This window comes from Primulina eburnea, chromosome 2, assembly GCF_022965805.1.
Source record: "Primulina eburnea isolate SZY01 chromosome 2, ASM2296580v1, whole genome shotgun sequence".
Classification (NCBI taxonomy): domain Eukaryota; kingdom Viridiplantae; phylum Streptophyta; class Magnoliopsida; order Lamiales; family Gesneriaceae; genus Primulina; species Primulina eburnea.
In genome coordinates this window covers 33,557,960-33,584,255 of record NC_133102.1, presented here as the reverse complement: position 1 = coordinate 33,584,255, position 26,296 = coordinate 33,557,960, and the positions used below count along the sequence as shown (strand labels likewise).

At 38.4% G+C, this 26,296-nt stretch overlaps 3 protein-coding genes across 3 annotated transcripts; 2 read left to right on the top strand and 1 right to left on the bottom strand.

The window, feature by feature from the left end:
• Positions 1–672: 672 nt before the first annotated feature.
• Positions 673–1,029, bottom strand: LOC140824230 (uncharacterized). The gene has a single exon (XM_073185826.1). The coding sequence runs from the start codon at positions 1,027–1,029 to the stop codon at positions 673–675; it is 357 nt and encodes a 118-aa protein (XP_073041927.1).
• Positions 1,030–12,841: 11,812 nt separating this feature from the next.
• LOC140824229 (uncharacterized) lies at positions 12,842–13,852 on the top strand. The gene has a single exon (XM_073185825.1). The coding sequence runs from the start codon at positions 12,842–12,844 to the stop codon at positions 13,850–13,852; it is 1,011 nt and encodes a 336-aa protein (XP_073041926.1).
• A 48-nt stretch (positions 13,853–13,900) lies between these two features.
• Positions 13,901–18,058, top strand: LOC140824228 (uncharacterized). The gene is made up of 6 exons (XM_073185824.1): positions 13,901–14,216; positions 14,659–15,093; positions 15,233–16,017; positions 16,259–16,480; positions 16,871–16,933; positions 17,048–18,058. The coding sequence occupies exons 1-6, from the start codon at positions 13,901–13,903 to the stop codon at positions 18,056–18,058; spliced, it is 2,832 nt and encodes a 943-aa protein (XP_073041925.1).
• Positions 18,059–26,296: the final 8,238 nt, after the last annotated feature.

Here is a 26,296-nt window from a genome sequence, read left to right as displayed (position 1 = left end):
ACTAAACAGTTCAACTGATTCATCAGTTTCAGTCTTACTGTCGTTGGGTTCAATTTGCTTTACTTTGACCTTCTCAAATGAGAGTGAAAGCTTGTGATACTCATTGACCATGTCATATAATGTAGAAATAAGTTCTTTACGTGTACAATCAGTTGAACTGAAATTGAATACATGTTCACTGGTTGATTCCAGTTTTGTGTGATTGGCCATCAGAAATTTCACTTCTTCGTCATCGCTAGAGCTGCTCGAGCTCTCAGTTTCTAATTCATCGCAGTCAATTTCTACCCATTTGGATTTAATTTCCTCGACAAGAAGAACTTCGTGTTTCTTTCTGAATGATTTATTATCAACTTTGGCTCTTCTCTTGTGCTCAAATGATTTCTTTCCCTTTTCAGCTAAGCATCGACTATCCTTCTTTGGCTTAGGACAGTAAGCAATAAAGTGTCCAGTTTTGCCACAGTTGTAGCAAGCATTTGGTTCTTCCTTAGTATTATTACTCTGATATTGTCTTTGGAAAAAACCTTGAGTTCTTCTCATGAATCTTCCAAATTTTTTGACAAATAATGACATTACGTCATTACTTAACTAATGACGAGTTTTCTCAACTGAACCAGTTGGTTCCAGTTTGACAGCACTAAGAGCAGTTGTAGCTGCTGGTGTAGAAGGTTCTCCTTATCTTGTTTGCAACTCAAACTCATAGGCCTTTAGATCAGCAAATAAATCATGTAGTTTGACCTTATTCAGGTCCTTTGATTCTCTCATGGTCATGGTCTTAACATCCCACTCCTTGGGAAAACCTCGGACCACCTTAAGCACGACTTCTTTGTTTGAATACACTTTTCCAAGTGAATTTAGTTCATTTATGATGCTACTGACTCTCTCATCATATCCGTTCATGGATTCTCCAGTCTTCATTTTAATATTATCGAACTTCTGAACAGCAACTGAGAGTTTATTTTCTTTGGTTTGCTCATTATCTTCGCAAAGCTGGATTAACTTCTCCCAGATTTCTTTTGCAGTCTTGCACATCTTTATCTTGCTGAAAGTAATTTTATCCTGCGTTTTGTACAAGATGTCTTCTGCCACATTGTCCAAATTGTCTTTTCTTTTGTCTTTTGTTGTCCACTCATCTCATGGTTTTTCTATGCGATGGGGAGCTCCTTCAGTTATGGCAACTGTAGTATTTTCCTTTAATATCTTCATTGTTCCGTCAGTTATGACGTACCACATTTCATCATCTTGTGTAGCTAAATGAACATGCATCCTTATCTTCCAATCATCAAAATCTTCTCTTAAGAACATTGTAATTTTATTGAATGAAGACATGTTATACATATATAAGAATGGAAATATTCTGAAACAAGATTCAGCTTGATCTGATACCACTTGTTAGGATTGGTTGGGAGTAAAAAGTTTTTAGAAGGGAGGGTTGGATAAACACTTTACAATTTTCACTTCTTCTTCAATTTATGAATTATTTTAGTTATAAACTAAATTCGCGAATCTTTTTGTCAATATAAATCAGTTAACTAATAAAAGTGCGGAAATAAAATGAATGACAAATAGAATAAAACTGAAATTAAGCGACACAAGATTTGTGGATGTTCAGAGATTTGAAACAATCCTACGTCAGCCTTTCTATCTAGAAATTCCTCATCCAAGCCCTCTCCTTTGCTGCATCCGATACATCTACATATTCTCCACATCTGATTAGAAGCTAGAATAAGTATACCATTTCAATTTTAATTCTCCACTCCCATAAACAAAGAACAAATTATTAGTTTTTCTCAAGTACTTAATAATGTCTTTCGAGATTTGATTGATATTTTGTAAGGACTCGGGTTTTCGAAGCAAATCACGCAAACAATATAAATCGTGACTTTTAGATCAAGCTTTTCATTTAAAGCTCAACAATTGGACTTAAAATTTCAGTTCAACATGTGTAAAATGTAGCATAATGGATCTCCAGATATCAACCGCAAAGACCGAAGTGTAGCCGATTGGAGAAGAAAACATTTAGCTCATGAAACTCGAAACTTTAGCCTTAAGAAGCTCCGTTCTTATGTCTTAATTAAACCAAAATTGCCGGAAAGGGAAGAGCTAAAAATTGGACAAATTTATTGTCCAAGAAATGACCTTTTAGTAAACCAAGGTGACTCTTGGTTGTGGATGAAATTTTGACTACTTGGACTTCAAGTTTTTAGGCAAGGCCACCTCTTGGAGTGTCACAATTCATCCTATAAATACATGCAAGTATTTTTACAAATCCTTACACCAAAATTCTCTCAAACCACTCCCAAGCTTTGGCCACCTCAAGCAAAGAAGAGAGGCTCCATTCGGCCATTGTAGTGTTGTCCAGGTGCTACTTAATTCATGACCAGGTGTTATGCAAATCATGACAGATTTGTTGGCCAAGTTCGCCCGAAGGCTGCCCATGTTCGACCCAAGTTTGCCCAAATATCGGTTAAATTCGAATCGTACATTTGTACCAAGGGTAAGTGGAGTGGGCTTATGTGTTATTTTAAAGTAATTTGATTTAAAATTGTATCGATTACTCTAAGTTTTGATTTTGTATGCATTTACTACATTTTTTTGCATTTTCTTCTAAGTTCTGATTTGTTCCATCCATTTTTTTCTAATTTGATCTGTTTGAACCACCTCCTTTGTTCCAAGTGATAAATTTATTTGTTATGATTTGAATATTGGTGTATCAGGAAATCCTATGAGGAAAAGACTTAAGAGGAAGCCTATCGATGGGAAAAGGCCCAGGGGAGCCCGAATGCGAGAAAAGGCCTCAGTGGAAGTCCATTTATAGGAGATGACCTGAGAGGGATCACAAGATCAAGGATAGCCCATGGTCATTATTGTGACGTCTACTAATTTAAAATAATACTAGAATTTTTTTTTTAAATTCATGAATCATGCATGCATGCAATACTGTTTAAAAATACACCTTTTAAAATAATTGTAATTCTATAATAGATAAAATACCGCGGTTTTAAAATATCTGACAAATAATATATTACAGTTTAAATTGCCGACATGGCCGTAATAAGTGTACGTAAAAATAACTCAAGTAAACATCCTGATAATCATCACCATAACAAAGTCAACGTATCAAAATGTTCATGTCCACTCAAACTCATAAAAACATGATGTGCGGAATAGTGTGGTCATCGGGTGGTGTGCGCACATCCAGCCATGCCTACTCAGAATTCGGCACCTCGTGTCCCCTCATCGACATGTTCACGCGCGTCATTCACATCTAGTGAGTCTAAAGACTCAACACACCTGTACTGTGATATCAAATACATATGCATATCATGCAGCAGTGAAAAATACCTTAACATACATTTCATGATTATCGAAAAAATGTATGGATGATCGTAGAATGTCAAAACATGATAATAGTCATAGAACGTATCAACATATACGTATTCATTTTCTTAATTTGAATTCCGTTCATCAGCTGTGACTTTCGTATGATCATGTCAGTCGATGGATCGATCTACGTGTAACCGAGGTACCCGACGGCGAGGACATCAACGACAATATTACTTGTCCACTGAGCCCTGGCCATACATGTCATCGTTTCATCATGTCATCATGTTAATCACAACCAACTCCCATCCTTGAAAAACATATCATCATATTCATCACTTAATAAAAGAATGCATATACATAATTTTTTCTTTAAAACCAAGAATGCACCGTATTTTTCATAATTATATAAAAATTATAAATATATTGCGTAAACATTTAAAAACATGATAAATTTGTGCTCAGGGCTCTGCCAGGACAAAAATTTCACCAAGGGTGCACAATGACCATTTTGCCCTTGGAAATCCAAAATGACCATTTTACCCCTGTACCTCAAAATTTCGACCCGAAGCTTACCAAACTCCTTAAAACATCCAAAAATATATTTAAAAGTATTTTTTAAACGTAACTCGAACCTGTTTCAAAACGTAATAGACTTGTTTTAAAACTTGGATCGGGGTCCCGACTTTAACTTGAATCGACCCGAAACTTAATAAAATTTCTCCCAACTTTTACCACACCCTACACACACCTTAACAGCCCTTAAACCCTCAAGACCAGGCCCCTAAACCTTTGGATAGACCCTGAGTTGCTGCTAGGATTTCTTGGCCGTAGTTTCTTTAAACCCTAGTTGAACCTTGCTCAATTATTACCCATCCTAGACCTAACCCTTGAGGACCAGCCCCACACCAGCTCTCCCTAGCACACCTAGGTACCCTACTGGACCTAATTGACTCACGGCCATAACCCCATGCAAGCTCCACAACGCACATGCTTGGTATATCCCGAAATCACATCACCAGAGCCTCACCCCCTTATCACGCAATCGGCCGGCTACATGGTTGGTTCTACCCATGGTTGAGCCTCCCTGGGCCGTGTCCAGACCCACCAAGGTCTGGTCCATGCCTCGGTTCAGCCCTTACATCGCCAGCTCCACCCCTTACTCGATCCACAACCTAAACGAGACACACCTCCACGCACACCCCTCGGCCTATGCATCAACTCGAATCCTACTCGACCAAATCATGACTCCAACCCTTAAACCCTTTACTCCTTGACAATAACGGTCTCATTGCAACAAAAAACAGGCAACCCCTTGCACATGTACATGAAAAACGTGAGTACTATGACCAATTATGCATGTTTTCGAAAAGAAAAGCAACCAGAAATGATGTTCCATGCTAGATCGAAATATTCCCACACAAAAACACACATATCAGCATAATTAGTGTGAATGATGAGAAAAGGATGATTCAAGGCATGCCTTGATGAGTGTATGCTCACAAACTTGAAGGAATGCGCGTCGGGGAAGCACTGGAGGAGCGGGCATGAAATATTTTTGAAAACCTTTGAAGATTTTGAGATGTCTGCTGAAGGAAGATGGGAAGAGCTGCTGCTGCTGCTGAACGCGTGAGGGAGGGGGCGTCCAAGGTTAATAATAGGTTTAGGGTTTGTTAATTATGTAGTTAAATCATAATAAAAGGTGTAAATGGGCCCTTAATTAAAATAAAGGGGATAAAATGGTTTTAGGCCCATTATACTATAAAATAAACTCGTCAAGCCCAATAAAACCCCCGAATTTTTTTTTTTGGTGAGTTTATAAAAATATCTCCCAAGCCCTCAAAAAGTCACCCGATTCGATAAAATTTGCTTACCGATTAAAAATACGACCCGGCGAGTAAAAATACCCACCATAGTCAAATTTTTCAAAAAACACACTTAAAAACACCTCATTATAATTAATTAAAAATAATAATTCAATAAAAATATTTTTCCTGATAATCCCTGGTCTCCGTTTTTCGCTCGAACGCGAAATACATATAGAAACCCTAATGTGTGTACTTTTAAAAATAACGTTAAATAAATCTTAACCATGCAATAATTATGCATTAAATGTGTAAAGAAAATAAACACATGGTTTAAATAAAACCCTAGATGGCATGCATCATGTTACATATTTACATTTCCTGGACCTTACAATTATTATAAAATATGTGTTCAGTATGTGATTCTGATTTGATAAGATTTTGTTTTGTTAAGATTTTTTTCTATTTGATATGATATGATCTTCTTATATTATATAGTTGTGAACTCTGCTTGTTCCGTTTTAGGATTCTGCTCTAAAAAATGATCACTTTAAAGAATATGTATGTGTATAACTTATTATTCTAGCATTCGATCGACCCCGACTTACTGAGTATTTCCCAAAACGTGCACCCCCTTAATTACGTCTGTCCCTCCCTAGATAATAATGAAGAACGGGTGAAATAGACGAAACAAGATCAATTTTGGAGCTGGTGAAGAAATCCAGAGTTATGTAGACCAAGTCCCTGATTTTGTTATTATAGTTTATTCACTTCCGAATTTGATACTTTTCTTTGTAAGAATAGCTTCCGCATTATTCGTATTTCACATATGTAAAGGCAATGCTATTTTATGAATTAAACTGGTTTTTGACTATTTGCTACGAGGCTTATTGTTTTTAATGAAATTGTTAGACAATGTCGTATGTCATCTATGCCTCGATCTTGTGGCATGATATTTAAGTGGTATCAGAGTCGGGTTCATATTACCCCTTGGATGTTGTCAAAATCCTAGTGAAATCGGATCGAATCAGTTCAATAAGTAAAACTCTCCTTAAAAGTTCCCTTCATCTTGACATCACTTTTGAAATTGTGTTTTTGCCATTTTGGAACTCAAATAGATGGATCTCAAATAGCTTCACGTAGGAAATTCAAAGTTCGATTTGGCCGATTGTTCTATAAACCACACGACGTAGGCTTTCCATCTATATCAAAATCTTTAGATTTTCCAAAATAATAACAATAATAAATTGTCTAAAAAAATCCAGTTCAACACATAAATTTTATTAGTTGTCAAATTTTATGGAATTACATAAGAAGTAAACAATTTTTATCTTGGAAATGTCCCTATCACATATAAGTTGACTATATTTTTGCGAACGTACGTACCTATCAGAAAAATGTATCTATCTGAGGTAAGTTTACTTGACCTTCCGACTTAATATGAAATGACTCGTGGATATTAAATTATTTATGAAAATCTGGTATAATTAATATATAAGATTTACTATTCAGATATAGAATTTGATTTTTATGTCAATAATTAACGGTATGGACACTAAGTTTGAGATGCTAAGCGCTAAATTTAAATATGTTAGATTTTGTCATATCTTATGAAGGTAAGAAACAATATCTCAAGTTAAGAAATTTATATTGTTGTTGGGAAAACAATAGGTCATTACTTTACGTAAATAAATTAAGTTATGAGATATTGGTGTACATTGAGGAAAGTGCAGCATATATATAAGTTCCGACTGCATGCCAGGCTCATGGTCTTGATGAAAGAAATATTTAGTAAAAGAAGAATTATTTGATGATTAGTTTCTTTTGTATAAGGTTGAATGAAATTTTAATAACGACTAGGTTATAATTGTTGGGACTTAAATCAATAGGCTAATGAGGAGTTATTTTCCAAGATTTTATATTGTTTTTATGTTTTGATATAGTAATCGTGATAATTCGAAGATATAATAAAATCAGCATCAATCCGCATATTGAAGGATCGTTTGTTGGGCACCTTGAGGTGATTCAAACAAAATATTCTCCAAGAGCTGCAGTAGCTCGTGTTCCAAGAATGTTAATACCGATGAATTAAATCAAGTTTGATTTTAATACCAAGCAGAAGAAACTTGAAGTAATCCTTCGAAGAAAGCTGTTATATCTGAAAGCATTTTAACTTATGTAAAATGAATAACTGAAAAGCATAGGGTCAGTTCTTGGATGTATCTGTTGAGTTATGGTAAGAACTCAACTAATAACACCTCGAACTGATCAAATCTGTTTGAAAACAACAGTGAATAAGTTAAGTACACAAGATATGTTTATGGATGTTCGGACATTTCAACTGCTCCCACGTCACCCCTTCTACCACCTCTGATAGGATCCACTAGAAGACTTTGATATATACAAAATCTTTTACAAACCCACTCAGCTTAGGACTTACACTACTGCCTAATCTGAACTCCTAGCCTAGACTGAAGGCAGCACCTTCCAGTCAACACTTGTTTAACGTCTATGTGTCAAAGACTACATACACAAGTTTAATGTCTTTGTACAAGACTTTATTTGAGTAGTTGTGTGTGCGTGTGTGAGAACTGAACAAGGAATGCACCATGAAGATGTTCTCACATACTGAGGGAAAATAAGCTTCTAAACTAAGCGAGATATGACTTGACTATTCCCTCTGTATTGATTGCTTCTTAAAAGCTGATAAGCAAATAAGCGTGCCTTTTCTCTTTGTATCTTCACACACTCTTGTATGTTCATATATTTGCTGATGGTGAAACGTCTATCCGTTTTAAAAGTGCGGAAATATTTTTTAATTTTTTTCTAGCTTTTATTTTTGAAATAAACATTTTAAATAAATCGCATGCATGCAATCCTACTTAAAAACCTCATTTAAAAATTATCATAAATAATTACTACTAACAATATAGCGGGGAAAAAAAAATTGAGTAAAATCCTAACATCAAACTATAAGATAAAACAACGTATAAAATCCTTATATCCCCTCCAAAAACATAAAATCATAAATTTGCGGAAAATCATAAGGTTCTCGGGTCGTGTCGCCCACCAGGTCTGCTGACTCAGAGTCCAGCACCTCCAGTCTCCTCGACATCAAACTCACCTGCATCAAACATGTCTAGTGAGTCTAAAGACTCAACACACATGTACCAAAATAACAAATACCTATACATAGCAGACAACAGTGAAATCAACATATCTTTCATGAACTTTAAAAGCTTAATATAAACGTGTCATATGCAATCTTGACGTGTCAAAACAGCTCATCGCTAATCATCATACATCATTCATCATTTACCATTCATCATTCATCATTTCCATAGGTGAATTCAGTTCATTAGACGTGACCATCGTACATCATTTACGATGGATCCATGATAAATAGAACCGCGGTACCCGGCGGCTGTCAGACATCAGTGACAGGATAACCCATCCATTGTGCCTAGGCATCATCATCAGCATTTACATATACATCTTAAACATTTACATATATTTCGATAGCCACAACTAATTCTCGTCATTCAAAACATCATCATGTTCATAACTTATAAAAATCATGCACATATGCAATTTTCGTTAAATCCAAACATGCAACGTATATTTTCATAAAATCTTAAAAATCGTGAATCATGCTGCATGAACATTTGAATTATGATAAAATTGTGCTCAGGGCGTTGTCAGGGCCAAAATCTCACCCCAAATGCAAAATGACTATTTTGCCCCTGGAAACTGAAAAATTGTCGTTTTACCCATGGACCTCTAAAATTGATCCGAAGATTACCAAACTCCTTAGAATGTCCCAAAACAAATTTAAAAGAATTCCTAGACGTAAACTCGAGCCAATTTGCGACTTAACCGATTCATTTTAAAACTTGGACCGGGGTCCCGGTTTTAACCCAAATCTAACCCAAACTTAACCAAAACGTTTCCCAACTCATTACCACACCTTAAACACACTCAAAGGACCCTAAAATTATCAAGACTCGTCCCTTAAACCATTCGATCAGGCCCTATCAGCTACTGGAAATCGTCCCCATCACTTATCGCCTAGCCTAGTCCACACCCTCTCAATATTTGCGTCTTAGCCCAAGACCGATGGAACTAGGTACGGCTCAGCCTTTCCTAGAGCCCGCAAGGACTCATCGGAACCCAAAGAACTCACGGCTGCTCACCCATGCAAGCCACAGCCCCCACCCCAAATGCTACACTCACAAACACTCCACTCGAGCCTCGTTCCTTCCCTCCCGAGCAACGCCTGAGGTTGGTTACAGTGCACCTTGAGCCCTTCCAAGCCTTGTCTCAGACCCACAAAGATCTGGTCTAAGGCTCGGCTAGGTCCTGGTGTTACTAGCTAACCCTGCACACCCAAGACCCCCAAGAACCGAGCCATCTTCTTGAAGCAACCTCTTGGTCTCCCACCCTACAGCATTGGCGATTGGTTTAAATCCTCAAGCCACATCTTGAAATTTACATCAGTCACTTACCAGCCCTAAAACCGCAGCCCCTTTCACATGAAATCAAAGAAGCATGATTTGTACAAGAATCATGCACAAAACCGAGAGAAACAATGCAACCACACACTATCATGTAAGATCTACAAATGATTCATACATGGCACACAAAACCACAGGCTTATGATGAGTATGATGCAAAAAGAGAGTACACAACATGCCTGAATGATGCAAATGCGCGAGGGAATCGATCCGAAAACCTGAGGAATTTCTTTAATGATAGACAAGCAAGAGCCGAGACCTTCAGCTGGTGGATTTAATGCTGAAAACGAGAGAGAAAGGTGGTGGGGGAGGGGAAGTGTCGGCTGGTGAAGGGGAAGGTAGGGCTAGGGTTTGATTAGTGGGATAATTAGATAGAATTTATTTAATTAGCTAATGGGCCCTAGTTTTAAATGAAAGGAATTAAAAAGGGTTTTAAGCCCAATAAGATTAAAATTAGGCCCATTATATCCAAACACAATCCCGATAAATATTTCATGTTGGAAAGTTTTCGAAAATATTAGCCGAACCCTCAAAAACTCCCCCGATTCAAAAAAATTTGCGTAGCGGGTAAAAATAAAATCCTGCGGGTAAAGATATTATATAAAACCCTTTTTTTGAAAAATACACTTAATGAAACGTCTGCTATTTAGTTTTCTTAAAAAGTACTAGAATTTTTATTTTCAAACATCACATAGCATTCAGCCGAACCACGTACAAAATTACTTAAAATATTTTTGACACAATTTTAAAAATAAACAACCAACTAACATTTAAAAATCAGTGGAAATAGTTTAAAGCATCAAATCATCCGACATTTTACCAAACCTAAAAACAATATTTGGAAAGTATAGCCCATACTATTATCTCTAAAAAACCACTCATAAATAAATCGTCGTAAAAATATCTTTAACATAACTTAAAATCATAATTCATAACTAGTGCGGAAACTAGCGTTGGTCCTCGTGTTATGTGCACCTTCATTCCAGCGAAGTCAACCATAAAGACCTCAATTAACATATTCATAATCAATAGCACCTGCATCAATCACATCTAGTGAGTTTAAAGACTCAACACACCATAATCTTGATAACAAGTAATACATATACAGATCACATGCAACAATGAAAAATACTTGTATTTAAAATATCGTTTTCATGAAGATGCATAAACTTTAAATACATTTTCATGATCTTTTTTCTTAAAAAATTTCATAAACATATTCATATCATCCTCAACATATTCATATTCATATTATCATCACCATATATGTATTAATTTTTCCTTTCGTTGAATTCAGATCGTTAATTGTGACTTTCGTGTTCATCTACGTCTGCCTCTACGTGTTGGGAGATGGATCCATCTACATGTAACCACAGTACTGGGCGGAGGGGACTGATAAGCACGAATTATATAGCGTCTTAAGGGATTTATTTTGTCGTATTCGTGCTTATCAGGCATTTTTTATTCCGATTTACGCTCTTAATTCGTTTAATTTTGGCTATTTGCAGGTTTGACCAAAAGATGATAAAAGCCAAAGAAAAGGAAGAAAATTCAAGCTTCGTAATGCCATGTCAGAAATAACCGGAAAAGTATAAAGAGCACAAAAGAGAGTACCCGGACCCCTACACGGACCTCGTGTAAGGGTCTGTGTCCTAAAATCCCAAGGAAGAAAATTCCAGAGTGCACGGACCCCAAGACGGACCCCTACACGGGGTACGTGTCCAACATCATCCGAGAATGAAAATACTCGAACCTACACGAACCTAACTCCGGACCCCTACACAGAGTCCGTGCCAACGACTTCCCGGAAAATATTTATTCTGTAGAGATTTGAAGTTATTTAAGGCACAAAATAAAAGATTGAGGGAGTTTTTGAGATTGGGACTTTGGAGAGGAGTAAAGGAGAGAACTTTGACACCTTCGAAGACGGCGACGGCTTGGGAGAAAAGAGAGAAAAAAACCGCGCACTTCACACGCAAGATCCACGCATCATCGCTGAGATTTTCTCCTATTCTATTTTCTTATTTTCAGTAATGAATTTGAATATTAGATTTTTTTCTAGTTTTGAATTTATGGAATAGTTTTTCAAGTGATCGGGACCACGATAGGGACAAACTTTTGATCTTGTTCATTCACTGGATTATTTGATTTACGAGTTAATTTATGTTGTTGATTTATGTTTGCGTAATTTTCGTGCGTTTAATATGGCCAATTATTTGTATTTTTGTTGTTTGATCTTGACTCGAAAGATAATAGATTGAATTTAGCTTCAAAATTTTAATCAACAAACGGTTAAATCGACTAGAAATAGTAATCGGTTTCAATGTGCGATTTTAGGCGACAGCTGTGATTCCATCGTTGAATAATGTGTTTTTTTATTAAATTCAATTAGAAATAATTGGACTGTTAAATGAAAATAGGATTATAAATTCTAGAAATAGATTTATAGTTAATTCAGTGAATCTCATCGTGGCATCGAATAATCTTTGGTTAATTAATTCCAATACGTGCAATAATCAATGTTTGGACAGTTCTGCGTTCCCGGTCATTTTATTTAAATTTGAAAATCCCCAAGTTACTAGATGTTCTGCAAATTCGATACTGATCATTAATTTAGCATATTTTATTTAATCTAACTAGTTTAAATTATCATCAAATCACTTGTTATTATTTGCCTAGATTAAATCGAATAATTTTAATCTTAGTGCTTAAATAATAGTCTCTGTGAGATCGATACTTGGACTTGTCGTCCATTTACTATAACTTGACCTAGTCCGCTTGCTAGATTTATTCCCAATCGAAATCGTCGGTCAAGTTTTTGGCGCCGTTGCCGGAGACTATTTGTTTAATATGAGGATAAATTATTTATTTGAGACTAGGCATTTATTATTAGTTCTTATTTTTAATTTTTAAATTTTGAGCATTTTAATTAATTTTGTTTCAGATTTTCGCATTCTTTTGGAGCTTGAATTGTGCACTTGAACTTTTATTGCAGGAGTCTAGCTCGTGTTATATGATCCGTGCTCAAGGCGTCGAAAATCTAGTGCCACTTGATCTAGAGATTGAAAACACTCTTCACCACATCCGTAGAGCTCGAAAGAGCAACAACTTGGCTCTTGAATTCGAATTTGAAGAGGAATCTGAAATAGAACTTAAACCAAAATTGAAGGACATGGCCGGAGAAGAGGATGAGCGTACTTAATGGAGCTTCATAGACCAGCGTTTGGAGGTTATGGCTCTAGTATAGTCCGCCCTACAATTCAGACGACCAAGTTCGAACTTAAGCCAGCCATCATCCAGATGATTCAACTCCAGGTCAAATTCAGAGGATCACCATCTGAAGATCCCAATGCACATCTGGAGAAATTTTTGTCGATCTGTGATACAATCAAGTGCAATGGGGTGAGTACTGATGTTATTCGACTCAGACTATTTCCATTCTCACTAAAAGGAGCAGCTATGGAGTGGCTTCGAGACCTTCCTGCTGGTTCTATCACTACATGGGATGGTTTAGTGGAAGTATTCATGCACAGGTATTTTCCCCCAACTAAGATTACACAATTGCGAAATGAAATCACATCGTTTAGAAAGAGATATGGAGAATCTTTGAATTCAGCGTGTGCAAGGTTTAAGAAGATGTTGAGAATGTGCCCAAGACATGTTTTTTCGATAGGCCATCAGGTTGAGACGTTCTACTATGGGGTGGATCCACCTGTGAGATCTATGCTTGATGCAGCGGCCAATAGTAGCTTATACAGAAAAATGCCAACCGCAGCGCTTGAAATCATAACTAATATGGCAGAGAGCAATGTAGGCTGGCAAGACAATCGAAGGGAGAAGAAAGTTAGATTCCTTGAAATTGATGCTTTGACAACGATCACAACAAAGCTTGATGGATTGACACATCAGATGGCACAATTACAAGCAAATAAATCATTACCAGTCAAGCCAGTGAATCAAATTCAGGGAAACATTGAGATAGTTGGTGGATCGTCTAGTGACATGCCATTCATGCCAGATATGTCTTGTGAGGGAATTAAGTGTTTAGGAGGGGATTCAGTGAATTATGTGGTAAACCAGGTTCGGCAACAATATAATTACAGTTTCACATATAATCCGAGCTGGATGAATCATCCTAATTTTAGGTGGATACAGTCAGAAAATACTGTTGAGCAACCATATTTCAATCCTCCACAACATCCTAAGCATTAAAAGCCTCCTCAACAACCACCTAAACCTCCGCAAGGTACTGGACCTTCTATGCCACCCGGTTTCAAGCCACAAGATAGCAAGTCGAATCTTGAGGATATGCTAGCCAAGTACATAGCCGAGAATGAGATGAGATGGCAAAATCATGATGCAATGATGCAAAGGGTAGAGACTCAACTAGAGCAGTTGGCGACACAAATGGCTACACGAGCTCCGGGTTCACTACCTAGTGACACGGAAAAGAATCCGAAAGGTGTCAATGCAGTCACGGTGACCTCTCCCATGAAGAAAGAAATGATTGATGTTGAAGATGATGTGAAAGAAAAGGGGTCATCCAAACAAGGGTCTGAGTACGCAAAGGAGAAAGGTAAGTCTCTAAACTCGAACACCACTGTTGATATTAATTCACTCCCGTTTCCCCCAAAGAGCAAAGCAACTGCAACTGGATACCCAATTTTCAAAATTCCTTGAGATTTTTAAAAAGCTGCACTTAAATATCCCGTTTGTAGAGGCTTTAGCTCAAATGTCCTCCTATGCAAAATTTCTTAAAGAAATTCTATCCAACAAGTGGAAACTAGTGGATTTTTAGACAATGAAGCTTTCAAAGGAATGTTCTGCAATTTCACAAAATAAGTTGCCTCCAAAATCTAAGGACCCAGGTCGCTTCTCTATCCTTTATACCATAGGACTTTCATTTTTCGGTAAAGATTTATGTGACTTAGGTGCAAGCATTAATTTAATGTCTTATTAATGTTTTCAGAAGCTAGGAATTGGTGAAGTTAAACCTACTACAATTTCCCTACAATTAGCTGATAGATCTATTAAATACCCTAGGGGAGTAGTAGAGGATGTTTTAGTGAATGTTGACAAGTTTATTTTCCCGGTGGACTTTATTGTGTTAGAAATGGAAGAGGATCGTGAGATTCCTCTTATTTTAGGAAGACCATTTTTAGCCACTGGAAAAGCTCTGATAGATGTACACAAGGGTGAGTTGGTGTTGAGATTGAATGATGAGAGTGTAGTGTTTAATGTTTCCCAATCTATCAAATATCCCAATGATACATCTGACTGTTTTAGAATTGATGCTACTGAAGAGTTTGTTGAGTATGGATTACAGGAATTACTTGGTGAGGATCCTTTGGCGATCTGTTTGACCCATTCAAAGCCCGCAAGAATTGGGAAATCAAGAGCTAGACGAGTGTATTCATTATCTGGAAGCAGACAGACAGACCGATTTCAAAACGGTAAACTCGAGGATTGGGGAGCTTTGGCATATCCCACGACCTTTAAAATCATCCATTGAAGAAGCCCCAATCCTAGAGATGAAACTTATTCCTTCGCACTTAAAATATCTATTTTTACTTGATAATGATAAATTGCCAGTGATAGTGTCTTCTACTTTGACATGTACGGAAGAAGAAAAGATGTTGCGAGTTCTGAGAGATAATATCAAAGCCATAGGTTGGAGTATTGCAGACATCAAAGGGATCAGTTCATCTATGTGCATGCACAAGATTCTGATGGAAGATGACCAAAATACATTTACCCAACCTCAAAGACGTATTAACCCGGCTATGCAAGAGGTCGTCAAGAAGGAGGTAATAAAGCTACTGGACGCAGGTATTATTTACCCAATTTCTGATAGTAGGTGGGTAAGCCCAGTACAAGTTGTTCCGAAAAAGGGTGGGATCACTATCGTAAAAAATGAAAACAATGAATTGATTCCTACCAGAACTGTTATGGGATGGCGAGTTTGCATTGATTATAGAAAACTTAATGACGCCACCCATAAACATCATTTCCCCCTCCCTTTTATTGATCAAATTTTGGAGAGGTTAGCTGGACATCCTTTCTACTATTTCCTGGATGGTTATTTGGGATATATGCAAATTCCCATTGACCCTGAAGATCAGGAGAATTTTACATGTCCTTACGGGACATTTGCATATAAACAAATGCCATTCGGTCTATGTAATGCTCCACTAACTTTCCAACACTGGATGATGGCAATTTTTCACGACATAATTGAGGACTTTATTGAAATATTCATGGATGATTTTTCTGTTTTTGGATCTTCGTTTGATACGTGTTTGACTAACCTGTCTAAAGTCTTGGAGAGATGTGAGGAGTCAAATTTAGTTTTAAACTGGGAAAAATGTCATTTCATGGTGAGAGAGCGAATAGTGTTGAGGCACACAAAATTTCTGAAAATGGGATTGAAGTTGATAAGGTCAAAATTGAAGTAATAGAAAAGCTCTCAGCCCGAAAAACATCAAAGGAGTGCGTAGTTTTTTAGGACATGTAGGGTTCTATAGACGCTTTATAAAATACTTTTCCTGCATTGCTAAGCCACTGACAAATTTGCTGATAAAAGATGTGCGATTTGATTTTTCTGATGAGTGTATGCAGGCATTTCAGGTTTTGAAGGATAAATTGATCACCGCACCTGTGATGATAGCACCTCACTGGGGGTCGCCATTTGAGGTGATGTGTGACGCAAGCGACACAGCTCTAGGTGCAGTGTTGGGGCAAAAGAGGGAAAAGTGCATCCATGTCATCTACTATGCCAGTATGACACTGTCAGCAGCTCAACTGAACTATGCCACCATAGAAAAGGAGCTTCTTGTTGTGGTTTTTGCTCTGGATAAGTTTAGATTATATCTGATAGGGAGCAAAATTGTAGTGCACACCGATCATTCAGCCTTGAAATATTTGATGGCTAAAAAAGATGCAAAACCAAGGCTATTTCGCTGGATTCTTCTGTTGCAGTAATTTGACTTGGAAATAATATATAGAAACGGGACAGAAAACCATGTTGCAAATCATCTCACGTTTGGAGAATCCAAGTCCAGGTAAGGATATTATTCGCGATAATTTCCCGGATTAACAACTTTTTGAGATCAACAGTTTACCCTGGTATGCCGATTTTGTTAATTATCTATCCAGTAAGTTCATCCCTCCCCATTTTACTTATCAACAAAAGATTTTTTTTTCTCATATTTGAAATATTATTTGTGTGAGGATCCTTATTTGTTTAGAATATGTGCAGATGGCATAGTCCGTAGATGCATTCCCCAAGAAGAGGTAAGTGAAATTTTGTTTCATTGTCATGCTGGTCCGGCTTGAGGCCATTTTGGGGCAACTAGAACTGCGTCAAAAATCCTCCAGTCTTGTTTTTATTGGCCTACTCTGTTTAAGGACGCGCATGAATATGTTACAAAATGTTCAAACTGTCAGCACACAGGTAATATCTCTAGGAGACATGAATTGCCTCTCAATAATATTTTAGTGTGTGAGATATTTGATGTATGGGGTATAGATTTCATGGGTCAGTTCCTAGTTTCTTTTGGGAACAAGTATATTTTGGTTGCTGTTGATTACGTGTCTAAGTGGGTGGAGGCACTTGCATGCAAAAATAATGACTCTAGGGTTGTCATTCAATTTCTCATGAAAAATATTTTCTCACGTTTTGGCACACCGAGAGCCATTATTAGCGATGGGAGTACCCATTTTTGTAATCGTCAATTAGACAGTCTCTTGGCTAAGTATGGAGTCCGACATAAGGTGGCCACACATTATCATCCTCAAACTAATGGCCAAGTCGAGGTACCAAACAGAGAACTTAAATGCATTCTTGAGAAGACTGTCGGTGCTTCAAGGAAAGAATGGTCTAGAAAACTCGACGATGCACTTTGGGCTTACCGCACTGCTTTTAAAACCCCCATTGGCATGTCCCCGTTTAGACTATTGTATGGGAAGTCGTGTCACCTACCTGTTGAACTTGAACATAAGGCTTATTGGGCTACTAAATTTTTGAACTTTGATGCTAAAGCCACAGGTGAAGCCACAGGTGACGCGAGAGTGCTGCAACTTAATGAACTGGATGAGTTTAGGTTGGATGTGTATGAGAATGCCAAGCTTTACAAGGAGAAAACCAAACGTTGGCATGATCAGAACATCGTTCATCTAGAATTGTTGGTGGGAGAACTGGTACTGTTATACAATTCTCGACCGAAGTTGATGCCAGGTAAGTTGCGTTCACGATGGTCAGGACCATACACCATCATGCAAGTTTTCCCTTATGGGACAGTGGAGATCACTAGTGAAGCAACTGGAGCATTCAAGGTGAATGTGCATAGGTTGAAGGTTTATGATGGCGGTATCATGCCCGATGAGCTGACCACTGTGGATTTGCATGATCCAAATTGAATAAAGGGAGTACAGTCAGGCTATCGACTATAAATTTAGCGCTTTCTGGGAGGCAACCCAGTGTTTAGTTTTATTTTTCTTTCATCTTTTATTTTAGTTGCTTTCTATTTATTCTTTACTTATCTCGTGAACAAATCTCAATGAATGGTGGTGCATGTAGTTTATTCACTGACGGTGGGATTTCTCAAGTGCGGGGATTCTATTAGGACGAGCGGATTCAAAACGTTAAATAGGCCAGGGAAGATTCTGCACAATTCTGGCATCTTGTGTGTTTGATTGAGTTTCAATTTTTATGTGTAGATTTATAGAACTGTATTTTCTGGCATCGCATATGTGCTTGGTTCGTAGTATGTGTTGGGTATCAAAACAAAAAAAAAAAGAATCCAGAGTCGACATGGACCAGTGCCCGGACCCCTACACGGAGTCTGTGTCTATGACTTTCAAACGTGCCGTAATCCAGAACCTACATGGACGTATATCTGGATCCCCTACACGGGGGTCATAATTGACATATCAGAATAAAATCGCGACGCCCCTTCTCCAAATCCCTAACTACCTAAACTCGACTCCGCTACTCTCCGCCACCTCATGCCGTTTCCTGTCGCACCGACGCCTCCCTCGCCGTCACAACCCTGCCCACACAACACCACCACCCACTACCACCACCGTGCACCCACACCAGTCAGCATCACAGCCGTCCCTACGCCACCCTAGTACCGTCGCCGGTCATTTTCCACTACCGTACGACAGTGAGTTATTGCGCATTCTTTGAGATTCATGGTTAGGTGTTTGTTTTTCACTGGTTGGATTTCTTGGATTAAATTTTTACTACTTTTAGTGGTTTCTTAGGGATATTCTGTTGTTAAGCAGATTGATGTTGGATTTATTGGCATTGTGTGTTGTTTTTCGGTTGATTGGGTATCAGACTTTGATTGTGCAAGAGTTTATTTGTTACCATTTTGCGGAAATCAGTGGTTGGGTTGATCGAATTGATCAGTTTAGATTGTGCTTCTGAGTTGGTATTTGGTTTATTGGAATATTTGAATCTAGCTGTTTGAATTACCATGCCTCCTCGCCAACACACTAGTAAGCGCTCCCGAGGCATTGCCTCCTCATCCTCTGGGTCCGCCAGATTGCCATGATGCTTTAAGGTTCACCTGCCGAGAAATTTCGAGTGGTACTCGGTGCTTCATGGGAACTCCGTCATTGTGGAACTTTCTATTCATCCACGGATTGACCACGAGGTGCCACTCCGGGCAGAATTTGATAAATTTGGATGGGGCCCTCTTCTAGATATCGTCGGCCCGTATTTCCCCGACATAGTCTGGCAATTATATGCAAATTTTGATGATAAAGACAAGACCGGGATGAAACACATACAAACGTACGTCAAAGGGGTTCATATTGAGTTAACTAGCGCTTCTATGGCCGCAATTTTGAATGTCCCTGATGACGGACCGCCGGTGGTTTTCAATAAGTTGGATCTTTTCATGTAAGACACCATTTTCCAGATTCCTCAGGCTCGGAGCCGGCTCCAATACCACACCTCTCCTACTGGCTCCCGCTCCAGCGTCCTCCCGACGTCCCTCCCGCTGCTGGATCGTCTGATCTGTTACCTCACAGGGGCAAATATCATTCCGAGGAAGGCCGGGAACAATGAGGTCCGCCACATGGATCTCTATATCATAGACAAAATGTTGAATGGATTGGGGGCCATTCCAGCTATTCCGATGGCGTCGATCATGATTTCCCATATGCGTTAACGTCTCTATTAGGTGCACCCTGAAGAATCCGCGGTCAATGCCTAAGGACTTGAAAAGAATCAATCGTTACGTTACATTCGAGGAAAGATGAAGTATACTCGATACAGATAGTCGACGTCAACTCGGAAGGAGGACTATCTCAATATCTAAACAGACTCCTCTCACTGGTTTGAGAGGTTCTTCATGGTTATCCTCTGACTGTTTGATCTCCTATCATTGGCCGGGAATAGGAGTCCACATTGACCCCACGAAAAATAGGACGCCATATGCACCCTTTCCTATCATCATCTCCCAGATTTTGGCGGCCCACAGCGTCGATCTCACTGGTGAGACTTCCCTCTTGCCCACCTCTACACAGATGCTGACCACCCATGCCATGCAGAGCATGTACTTCATTTTCACAAAGGGTGCTTGGTACCGTAATCCAGGGAGTAGACATATCAGTCCCCATCCCAGTGACCCACCAGTGCCTCCCTCTACTATCGATGAGCGAGCCTAGGAAAATCGTGTGGAGGAAGAAGCGGCATTGGATGCTCGAGCTGGACCTCAAGTTGGTTTACCCCCTCGACAACGAGCCCCGAGAGGTACACGTCAGGTTTTCTCGTCCTTATTTGATTGCATGGACGACATCCGCACTCGATTGGCTTGAATCGAGCACCATTCCAAGATACACTCATTTTCAGACGATGTATATGCACCACCTTGGGACAGATCCGCACTCGATGACATGGAGGACTTGGAACTAGAATCGGACGACGAGTAGTTAGCTTCATTTTGTTAAGACTTGTGGTGGATATTTCGTTTTTCTCGTTGTGCATTTCATTCATATATTGTTATTGATGTTATGGGACATGTTCTTTATGATTATTCTCCTTTGGATGTATTCGTGTGCCTGAGTGCTTTTCCCTATTCCTTTTTACGTTTCTTTGTATTCGATGTCGTGCTTTTCAGGTATTGACGAGTCCACCCCATTTCACCACCCACTCGACAATTTTCCAGGAAAGTGTTTTTGCTTTAACTGTCTTGCTACTTCATGTTAGATCGCTGTACACTGCGGGCAGTGTTGATTTCAAACTGTGGGGGTGGGCCAGTTTTTTTACACATTGTTTCACAACACTTAACAACACTTTTCACGTAGGATGAGACTATATCTAGATAAATAACTCTTGTTTCACTTGATAACTGGATTAATTTGTTAGATTTTGAATCACTCGGGAAATCGTTTCATGACTAGTTTTGAATGAGAGGAGTCGTAGTTGCAATGAGAGAGTCAGACATAAACCAATTCTGTATTGACATTTCATTCCACGCACATGGTCAGTCTTTTTCTCATTGAAAGTGAATTGATGCAAGGTGAACTAAAAAAAAAGCGAGAGAGAATAAGAGAAAAACAACCTAGAACTCGTCTGATTAGATCTCGAAGCGAAAATGCGAACGATGGTGACTTAAGGATGATTAGGCGGATCTTTTTTAAGCTTTCAAGCTACCGATCTCATTTTGTCTCTATAACCCTTTGAGCCTGTTCAAAAATAGACACCAACAATTAGACCATGTATTATTATGTCCACATCATACCTGAATTTAGCCTATAACTCTGAACGTTTGAGAGAATAAACCCTTGGAGCGCTTGAATGTTTTCAAAACTCCTGTGCGAAAGACATATTAAAGGAGTTGTTAACTACTTGAATGAGAAGTGATTATATTGAAAAAAGAATATATATAAATGTATGTATAAGACACCCAAAATTGTTGTGAAAGTTGTGAAAAGAGTAGAGCTCTAAGCTGATAAAAATCAGTTGGTGAAGTGAAAGTGAATGACGCTGCAGGAATATATTTATTTTCTCTCACTTTTGATTCTCATGCCCTTTATTGTAGCCGTGAACCTTGGACTTACGTTAAAAGCTTAAAAAGACCTATTAACCAAGTCATCGTCGTTCAACATTTAGTAGAGAGGGGTATGAAAGTAAAGCTTATGGGGCGTTTTGAAAATAAATCAAAATAAGTGATCCTGAAACCAAGTAGCTAGCGATGAGTATGAGTTCTGACCTGCACACTACACACATCTCGTTCTGTTGATCTTTACCGGGTAATTTTTGAATCTTGATTGGCGATGAAAACGAATCTTGTGATATTCGAAGCATGATCTTTTGACCAGGAGTGAAGGAGTTTGACAAATTGAGAATTTTTGATTGTATTACTTGAGGTATGAATCTAAGATATTTCTCATCTTTATTTCTTGTCTGATTTGTTCGAGGACGAACAAGGGTTAAGTGTGGGGGAGTTGATAAGCACGAATTATATAGAGTTTTTTAAGGGCTTTATTTTGTCGTATTCGTGCTTATCTGGCATTTTTTATTCCGATTTTTGCGCTTAATTCGTTTCAATTTGGCTATTTGCAGGTTTGACCAAAAGATGATAAAAGCCAAAGAAAAAGAAGAAAAGTCAAGCTTCGCAATGCCATGTTAGAAATAACCGGAAAAGTAGGAAGAGCACAAAAGAAAGTATCCGGACCCCTACACGGACCCCGTGTAAGGGTTCGTGTGCGGGGTCCGTGTCCTAAAATCCCAAGGAAGGAAATTCCAGAGTGTACACGGACCCCAAGGCGGACCTCTACATGGGGTTCGTGTCCAACATCATCCGAGGATGAAAATACCCGAACCTACACAGACTTAACTCCGGACCCCTACACGGGGTCCGTGCCCACGACTTCCCGGAAAATATTTTTCAGCGAACATACACGGACCATACGCCTGAAGCATGCACGATGTCCGTGTACCTGATATCGGATCCAAAATTTGTGAAGATTCTGTAGAGATTTGAAGTGATTTAAAGCACAAAATAAAAGATTGAGGGAGTTTTTGAGATCGGGACTTTGGAAAGGAGTAAAGGATAGAACTTTGACACCTTCGAAGACGGCGACGGCTTGGGAGAAAAGAGAGAAAAAAAACCGCGCACTTCACACGCAAGATCCGCGCACCATCGCTGAGATTTTCTCCTCTTCTATTTTCTTATTTTCAGTCAGGAATTCGAATATTATAGTTTTTATGTAGTAGTTTTTCAAGTGATCGGGACCACGATAGGGACAAACTTTTGATCTTGTTCATTCACTGGATTATTTGATTTATGAATTAATTTATGTTATTGATTTATGTTTGCGTAATTTTCTTGCGTTTAATTTGGCCAATTATTTGCATGTTTGTAGTTTGCTCTTGACTCGAAAGAGAATAGATTGAATTTAGCTTCAAAAATATTAATCAACACACGGTTAAATCGACTAAAAATAGTATTCAGTGTCAATGTGCGATTTTAGGCGACAGCTGTGATTCCATCGTTGAATAATGGGTTTTTGTTTGATTAAATTCAATTAGAAATAATTGGACTGTTAAATGAAAATAGGATTATAAATTATAGAAATAGATTTACAGTTAATTCAGGGAATCTCATCATGGAATCGAATAATCTGTGGTTAATTAATTCTAATACATGAAAATAATCTAAGTTTGGATTGTTGTGCGTACCCGGTCATTTTATTTAAATTTGAAAATCCCCAAGTTACTAGTTGTTCTGCAAATTCGATCTCGATCATTAATTTAGCATATTTTAATTTAATTTAACAAGTTTAAATTATCATCAAATCACTTGTTATTATTTGCCTAGATTAAATCTAATAATTTAAATCTTAGTACTTAAATAATATTCTCTGTGGGATCGATAATTGGACTTGTCGTCCATTTACTATAATTTGACCTAGTCCGCTTGCTAGATTTATTCCCAACCGAAATCTTTGGTCAGGGACACCACAACACTCTCACCGTCAACTGGGCATTAGCCTTGCGTATTAACATATCATCGTATACATATACATTTTCATATCCGTATACTAGGAAACACGATCGTCGGACTCCCACTAGGACAATAACCCTCACGAAATCTCCAACATATCATTGTATTAGTCACAATTACTTCACTTCCTTCAACGTTTCATATTCTCATCACTTTATAAAATTTAAACATGCATATAACGTTTTTCTTTTAAACCAAGCATGCAAGATATCTTTTAACGTTTTCGTTTAATCATTAAACCCATAAACATTTTAAAAGAAACCTTTTAACATATAAAAATCCATAAATCTTTTAAATAAACATTTCAACATCACAAACATTTAAAATATACATTTAAATCATAAAAATTTTAATATATTAAATCATAACCTTTTAAAATAACAATTTTGACATAATAAATCATCAAATTTTAAAATCAATGTCATAAAAATTGATACACATTTGAAATAATCATATTAGCATGTAAAACAACATTCAAGACACTGCTATGACGTTTACTAATTTCTAAGTGTAAAATAATCGTTTTACCCCTGGACGTAAAATTCTATGTTTTTGACTTTTTTCTTAATTTCAATGATTCTAATATGTTCCAAATAATTATTTAAGCTTACATGAATTTTCTCATATTTTTATTTAGCATAAATCGAGGACTTTTAAATTAATCTTTAAATATAACGTATTAATGCGTTTTAATCACGAATTCAACCAAACCTTAATATAAATCTCCAAATTACAAACTTAGACTTTTAATAATTATTTGAGCTTAAATATAATTTTCCATAATTTTATGAATCTTAAAACTAGGCGTTTCAATTAACTCGTTAATTAGCGTTCCGTGCGGCTATAAAATCACGAATAAATCCAAAACTCATTATTTTGATTCCAAATTTTAAACATAACATTTTTATTATTTATTCTACACTTCCAAGTCATGAGCCACACCCGTGGACCCATGGACTCAATTTTAGTTATTAAAATCTCGTTTTTGACACATTAACAAACCACCCGAGCCATCTCCCGATTTACTCGAGCCACGCCCAAGCAACCTCAATCCAAACCTGATCCAACCCAACTAGGGACCCTACTGACCAAGCCCAGCCCAAATAACCATCCTTGGCCCGCTCAAAAACATCCTGGTAACCGACCCAAATCTGTGCGTGTGTGTGGGTGAGACTTCTTGAACTTCTAGGACTCCTAACCCAATAAGGACCCTTCCAGCTGGTTAACCATAGATCCAACCTGACCCTAACCATCCCTGGACCACGTCTAGACCCGAGCCACGCACAAGCCGTCTGAAAATTTCAGCAACCTGCACGTTCCTAGGTTGCTCCCTCACGTTTCATGTTCTGCTCGTGCCCTCCCTGAACCAAACCATACCAGCCGCTGCCCACACTCTTGTGCACCCTCTTAGGACACTAAGGACCTAGCCTAGCCCAGCCCTAAGCCCCTTGGCCGAGCCTCTTTATTCCTGCACAACAGCTGCCCACCTGCGCTACTTTCTTTTGGGCTCTCGGGTGGAGTCCTAGCTTGCTAGGACTCCTCCCCAGCCCCTGGTCTCGAGTCCTACTGTGGCTAGGACTCTCTCCCTGACCCCTCAAGGACCATAGCCAAGCCCTGGCCCCAGCCAAACCCAAGCAAAGCAAACAACCCATAAACCGAGCCCTCAAGACACACATATACGTGAATGGATTTCCAGCTTCTGTTATTTGTTTGTGCAGCTTATTGTGCATGTTTCTAGGCCCTTAAAATTGTATAAAACAACCCTTAATCCATACCCTAATCATCGCAGCCCCTTAACCACAATAATTTCATGATTTATGGATTAAATTACATGTTTTAAAAACCAGCCAAGATTATTGTGCGAAAATAATAAGGTGTAACTTGTCTTCATGCAATTTCATAAACCAATACATAATATGGTGTGATGTTGAGTAAAGAAAAGAATATGGCATGCCTTTGCGTATTAAACGCACGAAAACGAAGCGGCGATGCGAAGAACGGCGACGTTCACCTTGGCCGAATTTCCCTTGGGCTTACAAAGCTTTTCCCTTGATTTTTCTCTTGTGTGTGCCGTGTGTTTGAGTGCAAGGGAGAGTTCTGATGTAAGGCTCGAGATTTATTAGTCTTCATTGACGAAATACTCGGAAGATATGAGTATGCATGATATAGGGCTTGAGATTTATTAGTCTTCATTACTATGATACTCAAAGATATGAGAATGCATGACATGCAATGAGGGGAGAAAAGACATGAGAAATTAGAGTTTTGAGTACAAGATAGACCGCACCCGCGCTTAGAAAGGGAGTGCACCCGCGGTTACATAATTCTGAATTTTGAAGGTGAGGCCGAAGCAACACCGCACCCGCGGTCCAAGAACCACTGCAACCGCGGTGCATGGACAGAAAGTTGGGGCAATTTCCAATAGCCTCACCGCACCCGCGGTAAGACTAGGACCGCACCCGCGGTCGTCGAATTTCAGAAAATGAAAGGCATGCCGTGGGCACAGCACACCCACGGTGAAGAGTGATCGCACCAGCGGTGCTGCATGCGAGAAATCCACCTTTGTTCCTTGTTGTGACACATGGCATATATATATAGATATTGGACTGATTCAGTCTTTCTCACTTTCAGA

Coding starts and splice junctions, on each gene's coding strand:
- LOC140824230 (XM_073185826.1), bottom strand. CDS start 1,029: ATGTGCAAGACTGCAAAAGAAATCTGGGAGAAGTTAATCCAGCTTTGC.
- LOC140824229 (XM_073185825.1), top strand. CDS start 12,842: ATGGAGCTTCATAGACCAGCGTTTGGAGGTTATGGCTCTAGTATAGTC.
- LOC140824228 (XM_073185824.1), top strand. CDS start 13,901: ATGCCACCCGGTTTCAAGCCACAAGATAGCAAGTCGAATCTTGAGGAT. Junction 14,217..14,658: donor TGAGTACGCAAAGGAGAAAG/GTAAGTCTCTAA, acceptor CCCTACAATTAG/CTGATAGATCTATTAAATAC. Junction 16,934..17,047: donor GATGCATTCCCCAAGAAGAG/GTAAGTGAAATT, acceptor ACTCTGTTTAAG/GACGCGCATGAATATGTTAC.